The 9960-nt window shown below is 38.1% G+C and overlaps 1 protein-coding gene across 1 annotated transcript; it reads left to right on the top strand.

The window, feature by feature from the left end:
- The first annotated feature begins 1385 nt into the window (after window positions 1-1385).
- Window positions 1386-9559, top strand: tdh (L-threonine dehydrogenase). Its single transcript, XM_007256631.4, has 9 exons — window positions 1386-1543; window positions 4830-5029; window positions 5268-5310; window positions 5450-5520; window positions 6017-6166; window positions 6860-7032; window positions 7132-7222; window positions 8121-8390; window positions 8502-9559. Exons 2-9 carry the CDS (start codon window positions 4840-4842, stop codon window positions 8639-8641), a joined length of 1128 nt encoding a protein of 375 aa, XP_007256693.1. The 5' UTR covers window positions 1386-1543; window positions 4830-4839; the 3' UTR covers window positions 8642-9559.
- The last annotated feature ends 401 nt before the right edge of the window (window positions 9560-9960 follow it).

Raw genomic sequence — 9960 nt, 5'->3', positions numbered from 1 at the left:
CCATTTGTCCATACAGTGACATAATGCATTATGCTAATAAAACACCCAGGCATGTTTTTGGTTTGTACAAGTCTGAGTGCTACCAGACATACTGATCATACTGAGAGCTTCATTTATTATATGCAAGGGGTGAAAAAAGGTAAGAGAATAATGTATTTATCTAATCTTTTTAACTTTCATTCTGAATTATTTTGAAGTAAAATATTTTTTGTACCCTTATACCCAAACACTATATGCAGTTCTGACTAATATGCAGAGTATGTCCATTTAGTGACATCAGGGGTCTTATATCGCTTGATTATGCTGATGTTATATCAGAGCCTGGTCTTGATTTACTACAAGTCTAAGTCATACATACTGACAGCTTCCTCTTTATTGCCTGCAAGGGTGTAAATAAAGTCAAGAGAAATTGTCATTTTAAATAGAAAATTTCATTTGGTCTGATGCCCACTCTCATACAGGCTCCAGTCTCTAGCCCATGTTTATCTCATTATTGTCCAGTTTTTGGACAATCTAGACATTATTCAAAAAATTATAGGGGCCATTACATTGAATGGGTGTCATTTCTGCCCCCAGGAAATAACATACATAATACATGTGTCATTAGATTAAAAGATAAAATATATATATATGTTTAATTTGGAAGAGTTAAAACAAGCAAATGGCACCCATTCATTGGAATGGCTCGTAGTTATTATGGCTTTTAGATTTTTTTTTTTTTTTTTTTTTTTGGGAGGTGGGGTAGTGCACTAAGCTGTATACTGTAAGTATTTGCGTAACCTAAGCTTTACACTGTAAATACTGCAGATTCATTCATTATAATCAAGGGGTAAAAAAGTAAGAAAAAAAATATCTTTTAAACAGTTGAACAATAACAATAAAACAAGAACACCTAAATGCTATGTGCAGTTTTAAAATTAAAAGTTAAATTCTTAAATAGACATAGACCTTTGCTTCTATAATCATGAACAGATCCATTTTTGTTACATTGACTCTTATATACTTAAAAAAAAAACACTTTATGTGTATTACATTTTGCTACATGCTTCCTTTTTTGAGACAGGTTTTTGTACAGTGGTTCGAATTCCGTACAGCTTCGTTCAGCAGTGCTGAAACCATGCTTCAGTACCGTTGGGACCTCCTACTAGTCTGTGGGTGGAGGCTAAACGGTAGACTGCACCGAGTACGTGTAAGTGCACGTGTGTGTGTGTGAGGGAGAGATTGAGCACATGTGGGGCCACAGCGGTTTCTGACGAGGCTCTCAGCCAGGCTGAGCTGCATTCCGGTGACGTCAAGGAGGCGGGGTCTGGGCCGGTGACCGCACCTCCAGGAGCCGACCAATCAGCGCGCGAACCGGCTTCTCTTGAAAGCAGCTGGGCGCTGATATAAAACCTCCGTAAGAGCTGATGCAACTAAGGAAGGAGATAATCCAGCCTGTGGGCCCGAGCCTGCTTAGAGGAGCGGCGAGACAGACCAGCATCCTACTGAAACAGAACCGAGACTAATCATCCTGCAGCTCAAAGAGAAAACTGTACAACTGTTGGTGAGTCGCCTTTATTCATTCACACCTATAGATCTTATAACATATAACAGCACATTAGAGCTGAGCTGCACGAGAGCTGAAGCCTCGCTCCTCAGCTCCACATTCAGATACTGATGGTGTGGTTCCTCTTAGATTTGAATGGGAACAATAGGGACAGGCAGCTGAATTCAGCCGAGCTGAATCTGCGGTGCTGCAGATCTGGCGCCTTTTTACCCTGTTTCTTGAGGTTCACGCGGGTTTGGACATCTGATCTAATAAGATATCGGTGAAGATAGGCGTGGGAGAAGTGCAGGGTGGGTGTATCCTCAGTGAGAGTGGGCGAAATAAAACGCACGTCATCCAGGAACCCGTGCGTAGTGAGCTAAACCCGAGCTGAGTGGCTGGCGATGAAAGTATGCCCGGCTGATCGTTTCTCTTTTAAAGCTGTAGTTACACAGGAATGCACCTAATGTTCAACACACCTAATGAAAAAGAAAAAGACTGGTGTGAAAGACTAAATTTATAATGTACACCTTACACTGTACCTCGGTGTTTCTGCAGGTGAGTTAACAAAAAATACATTTGCGTTATTTAATGTATTTATTGCTAAAAAAAAAAAACAACACGTGGCATGTCTTAATTGATGTGAATGCCTAGCTGCAAACTTGGTCACCCATTTAAACTCTCTTTAACATTTCTAATTCACCCCACTTGGCTGCACCAGTGCTACATCCAGTTACACCTACATCATTCAATGTAATATATCAGTGCAATAATACACTACATTATCCTCAATTCTACACAAACAATAACTGGTCAAGATTACTTTCCTTTTTAACCTAAGTAAACTTGACCAGTTATTGACATCGTACTACTAAAAAGTCGCATGGTCACTATAAAACACCCACAATACAGCACATTATGTAGTGAACAGACCATGTAGGCTTGAATTTCCACTATTTCACTGTGTAATGCCGTGCAGTGGGATTGTGTCAGACGTCCTCAGACAAGCAAAAATGACAACGGTTTCTTGTTTGGTCTTTCCCTAGACAGTTCACTATATACACTGCCTGGCCAAAAAAAACACACTCTAATATTTAATAGCTTTAGCTTTGATTGCTGCACACATTGCAGAAGCTTACAGAAACAATGCCACAGTGAATGTCACAAGATTTATTTCAAAAGTGTATATAACACTTTTGGACTGCATTGTGGGAAAAGGGGTAAAGTATTCTAGTAGAAATACTTAAGTCTCAGTTATCTATACTATACCATATAGATATATATTAAAAAGCTTTCTATTTCATTTCTGCTTGTTTTCATTCCGGCTTTCCATCGTTCAAGACAGTATAGTCTTTTTAGGCAATTGATCCCATACATTACTTTTACTTTTATACTTTAAATAGTTTTGAAACCAGTACTTTTGTACTTTTACTTAAGTGAAAAGCTTAAATTGATATTCCAACTTCTTCAGAAGTATATTAAACCCCTAGCATCTATACTACTATCTGAGTAATGAATGTCAATACTTTTGACATCTTTGATTTTTGGTGTTTTTAAGGGACTACATAGGGAATAATATGTACTTTTAAGATTCTAAACTACAAAAACTGCTGACACTATATAGTGCACTATTTCTGGGATTTAGAACTCAGCTCAGCTTAGCTAGCTAATAAATGTATTGGTATTTATTTCCTGTGCTAGTAGAGGGTGTAATAAGTTACTGGGCCTGGTGTAGTTTTATCTCACTCTGGAGTAGTTTTATGAGTTTTTTTCCACATTTTTTAACTTTCAATATGTCTCTTACTGTTCACTTCCCCTCAGAGCGGTTATCCGCTCTGTTCAGCGGAGAGTCGGAGCTCCTCCAGCTCGTGTCTCCGCCGCGTCCTCAGCCCCTGCTCCCGCGCTGATTGGCTGTTAGCGGAGGCAGGGCAGTATAAATACTCTCAAATTACAGCCTTCCTCACTTCTCCTGACAGCAGGGTGAGAGTTTTAGCCAGAGCACAGCTATTTCTGCTCCACATGTGAGAATAGCAGGTAGATCTTCTAGAGTTACAGCTCCATTTCAGCTTTATTTACTTTACTTACATTTCACATTGATTTAGTGTTAAGCTGGGGGAAAGTAGGTGTTTTTATATGTAGCTAGGTTACCTTTACAGCACAAACCAGATACAGAAGTTTCCAAAGTTTCAAAAGAAGTTCTGCAAATATTTCTCCACCACCTCATCATGAAGTTACTGTTTTGCAAAAACCCCTATTTCAACAGCTGGTCTTTGCATTGTGTCAAATTTCAGAATGACTGCACCTGAAGAAATGCTCCATAATTATTTGGAATAAAAATCATTTTACACATTTGTTGAACGTTTAGAAGATTATTTTTCTTACTACTAAAAAAATGATAAATAAAAACAGATTTTTTTGTCATCTACAGTAGTCACTTTTCAAAGGCCTATCCAGACGGGATTAGTTTCTCGTCTGTGAAAAACATTTCACACTTCTACTTCGTGATAAATCTCTTGAATAAAACAGGAGCAACAGTGAGTTGTTAGGCTTTCTCAGTCACATGACACCGCATTCAGTATCTCCTCTATTCTTATTTCCGCTGTTGTGTTTACGTGGATCTCAGTGAAAATGCTAGCACAAAGTGTAATTACGGTGCGTTGCAGTGGACAAATACCTATTTTATTAAACGTGAGGAGACGAAAATCAGAGATGTGCTTCTGGACGGGACTAAAATTACTGGAGGACCACGGAGTTCAGCGAAAAACAGTAGATAATTCAGCCTGACTCACGTGGGCATTTCGGACGGGTATAAAAATCAAAAGAGAAAATTACCCCAGGACCCCCTGAGAAACTAATTCCTTAAGATTCATTGTGTGAACAACTTTTACACAATAATGTTCGGACCTTTTTAAATTCTACATGTTTTGCCCCCCTTTTTGCCTGTACACATGTATGAAGGGTTAATTGACTAAAGTTAGTTTTCAATTTATGGTTTTGTTCAGAAAGTACTATTTTTTAAAGAAAAGCTATATTGATAATAAAAAATTGTTTGTGAAAAAAACAAAACTATTAAAATCTATATTGTTAGAAGTGTCATTTAAGCATAAAAATAAAAAATCCATTCTTTTAGATCAAACAGATTTGAAATGCACATGAATTGCTCAAGATGAAATTAGGCACTGACACTGAATCTTGATTTCAAATCAGAAATCATATAGGCATACTAGTATCATGTGGTAACATTACTTAGTTTAGTACATACTTTTTTATCTCATATTAATGTGTTTTTTTCTTTTTGTCACAGGTAACTGAAAATGCCAGTGGTCAGAGCCCTGAGTAAAGTGGCCAGGCAGGCCCTCCAGGCCCCCGGCTGTGGATGTCAGCCTTTGGCAGTGGCCGTACGCAACATCAGCTTCTCCCCCCGCCAGGTCACCTCTGGCTCTGACGCCAGCTTTCACTCCGTGTCCTTCTCAGAGACAGATCACCCTAAAGTCCTTATCACAGGTATGATGGACATTTGCCACATTCACTATTACCTAACACTGCTGGCTCACACTCCGATGTTCAGATGGCGTATACACAGTGTCCCTGTGACACAATGGGAGAGTGTTGCCTCAAAGTCAGCATGGTCTGTTCTGCTCTGAATATCAGCTAACTCTCAAAGTTGCGCAACTCTGATGTAGCCTAATGTTTCAGTTTTCCTCATTGTCTTTGACCCTTATGCTTTTTCATCTACTTGCAGGTGGCCTTGGACAGCTAGGGGTGGGCCTTGCTAAACTATTGAGGTAGGAGAATCATATTCCTGTTTGATCAGTGTGTAAAAGCTGTAGGAGTACCATACAATTGTTAAATATGTAACATTTGTTTTGTTCAGCCATGAGAAAAGAAAGCCTTTAACTTGACTCTCATCTTCCCGGTTTACAGGAAGCGATTTGGGAAGAACAATGTGATCCTTTCAGACATCAGGAAACCACCCAGCAATGTCTTTCACAGTGGTGAGTGCTTTCTTTGGCCTGTTTCACTCGTGTAACCTCAGACCAGGTCTCAGAGCTTTGGGTACAGTTACAGAACTTCACTGCCTCACCAGTGCACTTAAAGCAGCCTTTGTAGTCATAATAGTTCTTAATGATTAGAGCTTTCTTAGCTTTTAATTTCTGGTTGTATTTTTTTATATTCTATAACTAGAATATATGAAGATACATGAGCGTTTAATTCTAGAATTTGTTTTAATTTTAAGCCTATTTTAGTGGTCATTGAATGAATTAAACAATTTTATAAAAAGTAGCTGTCTTAAACTGGCTTTGGATTTAAAGTCACATTACCAAGAATAATTAGCATTGAACATTTATGTTATGCCAAAATAAAGACGGCAAAAGTATCACTGTAAGAGCTTAGGCAAGCTTGAGAGCTCAGTTTGAACACACAATGACTGTCAAAAACACGGGGAATGCGCTTCATGAGGTTTTTTTTTCTGTTTTACCTTTTACACAGGTCCCTTTATCTACTCTGATATTCTGGACTACAAGAACTTACGAGAGATTGTAGTCAACAACCGCATCACCTGGTTGGTGCATTACAGTGCCCTTCTCAGTGCTGTGGGAGAAGCCAACGTAGCCTTGGCCCGTGCCGTCAACATAACTGGTACGTCTGCATGAAATTGATATCATTTTTTCTTTTCTGATAAGAGCCACATATATTAAGCAACATAAACGAACTGTCTAATCTGCAGGAGCTTGTATGTGGGCCCACTAAAACCTGCACTAACATACACAACATACACATATCTTACAAGTTGGTTTTAAAGTAGGACTGCAACGATTAGTAAATATAATCGACAATGGCGATTATTTAAGTTTAAGTAAGAAAAATGGCTCACTCACACAGTTTACACTTAACTTAGTCTGTGTCTCCAAAAGTGCCAAAACACAACAGATTACATATTTACTTTACTTTATAATATTAGTACTTTCCAAATTTAAACAACATATATACATTTAAATACCTTTTAAATCTCATCAGCTGTTTCTATCCTTTTTAGAGATAAAGAACATGGCAGAAATAAGCGTTTACTAATCGACTAATCGAAAAAATAATCATCAGATTAGTCAACTATCAAAATACTCATTAGTTGCAGTCCTTTTTTAAAGTAAACGAAATAACTTATAGTTGTTACTGAATAATATGTGAAAAACTGAATAAGTCTTGAGGTTAGGGATGTTTTTTTTTTTTTTTCCTTCTTAAAAAATGTCTGTAGATGTGAGATTAGATGCCATCTCACTTTGCTTACTTTGAACTTAAGGATGAACAGTACATGATGTTTGTTTATCTTTCTAGGTCTTCACAATATCCTGGATATTGCTGCAGAGCACGGGCTTCGCCTTTTTGTTCCCAGCACCATCGGTGCCTTTGGTCCCACTTCCCCCCGGAATCCCACCCCTGACCTCTGTGTTCAGCGGCCTCGCACCATATATGGTGTTTCAAAGGTTCACGCTGAACTAATGGGCGAGGTGAGTCCTGCATACAGTGTCATCTGTGCACCCATGACCTAAGCTTAGGATAGCAGCGACCTCTAATCTTACTCGTTGTCTCCTTCTTTCACGATACAGTACTATCATCACCGGTATGGCCTTGATTTCCGCTGTCTCCGGTACCCCGGCATCATCTCTGCAGACTCCCAGCCTGGTGGTGGAACGACAGGTACAGTATTCTCAGCCACTCTCAACTATTAAAATGGATAGCTAAAATGGTTATTTTGAGCGATGGGTTTGAATAATCACCGTTAGTTCCTTGAAGAACCTTCTGTAAAAAGCTGTAAATGAGATATGCAGCTGCTCAACTGCTGTTTACAGTGCATTACAGGGCAGCCAATCAGATTTCACAGTTGTTGACACATACCAATCCTAACAGACACAGTAGCAGTGAACCTAAGAAAACACCTTATTTTTGTTCAATAGTGCATGGTAAAAAAATAAAGGTGTGAAATTGCAAGTGAAAAATAATGTACACATTACGATATGGTCTGGAATGTGTTTTGAGCACATGGTTGGATCACATGTTAAGGATTTTTATAACTGCAATATGCGTCAGACTGCATACTAGTCTGCACAAGTATTTTTAGTTGTACAGATAACATGTGGTCATATGGCAAATTCAATTCCTAGCTTCTTTCCCTAGAGTGCTCCCTCATGTACAGCACATGTGCTGTAATGTGCTCATGAAGGATAGGAATAGGGTTGGTATGAGTTGTTGATGTACAGAAGAGAAATGTTTTTTATTGTAAATTTCCAACTCACATTATAACTGATGCAATTGATCAAAATACAATAAACAGTATTCCATTTCTCATTTTAAAGGAAGATCTTTGAACTTTAAATAACATGCCTACCATAAAGAGAGCTATAAAATGTTTTAAGAACACTGTAAAATACTGAAAAACACGACTTTCATTTTTAATGTTACTTGCATTTATTCTAATATTAGTGTTCAACAGAGTAAAGAAATATTGTACATTTTTCATTGTAATTTTTCTACATGCACATTTTTTTACAGTACTGTAAGTCACAGTTTTAACAGTGTACACATTTTTTCTCTGTAGATTACGCCGTGCAGATCTTCCATGATGCTGCCAAATCCGGCAAATTTGAGTGCAACCTGAAGCCAGACACCCGTCTACCCATGATGTACATTGATGACTGTTTGCGGGCGACCCTGGAGGTGATGGAGGCTCCAGCTGAGACGCTGTCCATGCGTACTTACAACATCAACGCCATGAGCTTCACTCCTGAGGAGCTAGCTCAGGAGGTCAGGAAGCAGCTCCCTGACCTGCAGGTCAACTACGAAATCGATCACGTGCGGCAGGCCATAGGTAAGAGTCGTGCCCCTTTTTGCATTGTTTTTCACCATGAAGGCTTGTTTTAGTTCTCACTGTTCTTAAATGATTATGTTTAAATCTGTTCTTGGTGTCTTGTTTCCACAGCTGACAGCTGGCCCATGAACTTTGATGACTCCAACGCCCGAAATGACTGGGGCTGGAAGCACGACTATGACCTGCCAGAGCTGGTTCAGACGATGCTGAACTTCATCGGTGCAGAGTCACGTGTTGCCCAGGTCCACTGAGTTTGATCCAGGAGAACAGCGACTTGTACATATACGTTGTAAAGACTGATTTCTTTAGAGAAGGGAGATCCTGGTGTGTAAATAGTCTTTTGCTCTCTCTGTCTCTACTGTGTTGTTTTGGAAAGACCCTGCTTGGCTAGCTCACTCTGCCAGGAGAAGAATGGGAAATGTTTTGCTCAAATTTGATCTTCTACAATAGAGAGAGTTGTCTGTGTCTGGGCTACTACTGTATCATTCATCTACAGTTTTTAAGTGGGGGAACCCTCAGGGGCCGGTTATGGACCTCCTTGGGTTTGGTGTTCTGTTAGGCCTATATTTACTAGGCTAAACAAACATATTAGATGCAAGGGTCAAATGAATGACGACAGCAGTCAATTCTCGAATACACAATAGTTTCACTCCCATATATGTTTTTTTTTTCTTTTCAGAGGGAAAGATAATTTTACTTTATCTCTATTCAAGCTATGATATATAAATTATATCAATGTATGCCAAATGAGGACGAACAGAGTCCATTTAAAAGATTAAAAGAGCTAAGAACTTGAATAAATTAATTTCCTTTTAGTAAAGGAAATGAACAGGAAATGACTGGAGCATATTATGTGGATGTAAAAGGGTGGGGCTGGCAGGGAAGCAGAAGTTGCCATGATAAGTGATGATAAGTGATCATCCTCTTAACTGTTTTTTTTTTTTTTCTCTTTTTTGCACTTTTTATTTAGCTTGCTAACAAGCCAATGAAACTTGTTTATCTTTGTCTTATTGCACCAGAGCTTTGTAAAGTAATGATTTTTTTTCTTAAGTTATTTGTTTTCCATAAAGATCATTTCTTATGTTCTTGTATTAGAAACGTGCTAGAAAAAAGCATTTTCTTTGCTTTTAGGTTTTACTGAGCAAAAAATAAACTTTTTTCATGAATGAGGAATTGCCTTGTCTAAAATGCATTAAATATATATAAAGTTTTATATAATGATGCGATTCAATATATCTAAAACACAGCAGGAAAGACGGATTGTGTTCAGTGTTAATTGTGTGTATTTGCAGGAATAATACCATTACCCAGAACAAAAATGAAGAACATGTTATATCCCTTAATTATTTAGGTACTTAACTATTTGCTATGTTTGTGATTTTTATTTTTATTTAGAATCTAATAATACTACACAATATATACAAATGTAGAGTCCTACTCTTGTATTTATAGTTTTAGAAGGAAAATTGTCAGTGGAAAGGAAATGGAAGTCTTAGTTACCATTAAACAGCAGATGTTTTTTTTTCATTACTTTCATTACTTTTCATTCAGTATTCTAGTTAATTGATAC

This window comes from Astyanax mexicanus, chromosome 1 (assembly GCF_023375975.1).
Source record: "Astyanax mexicanus isolate ESR-SI-001 chromosome 1, AstMex3_surface, whole genome shotgun sequence".
In the NCBI taxonomy this organism is placed as follows: domain Eukaryota; kingdom Metazoa; phylum Chordata; class Actinopteri; order Characiformes; family Acestrorhamphidae; genus Astyanax; species Astyanax mexicanus.
This window is presented reverse-complemented; position numbering and strand designations above follow the sequence as displayed.

What these genes read in the sequence shown, in the direction of transcription:
- tdh (XM_007256631.4), top strand. Translation starts at nt 4,840, where the DNA reads ATGCCAGTGGTCAGAGCCCTGAGTAAAGTGGCCAGGCAGGCCCTCCAG. An exon ending in CCGTGCCGTCAACATAACTG is followed by an intron (nt 6,167 to 6,859) that starts GTACGTCTGCAT and finishes TTATCTTTCTAG; the next exon opens with GTCTTCACAATATCCTGGAT. An exon ending in ACGCTGAACTAATGGGCGAG is followed by an intron (nt 7,033 to 7,131) that starts GTGAGTCCTGCA and finishes TTCACGATACAG; the next exon opens with TACTATCATCACCGGTATGG.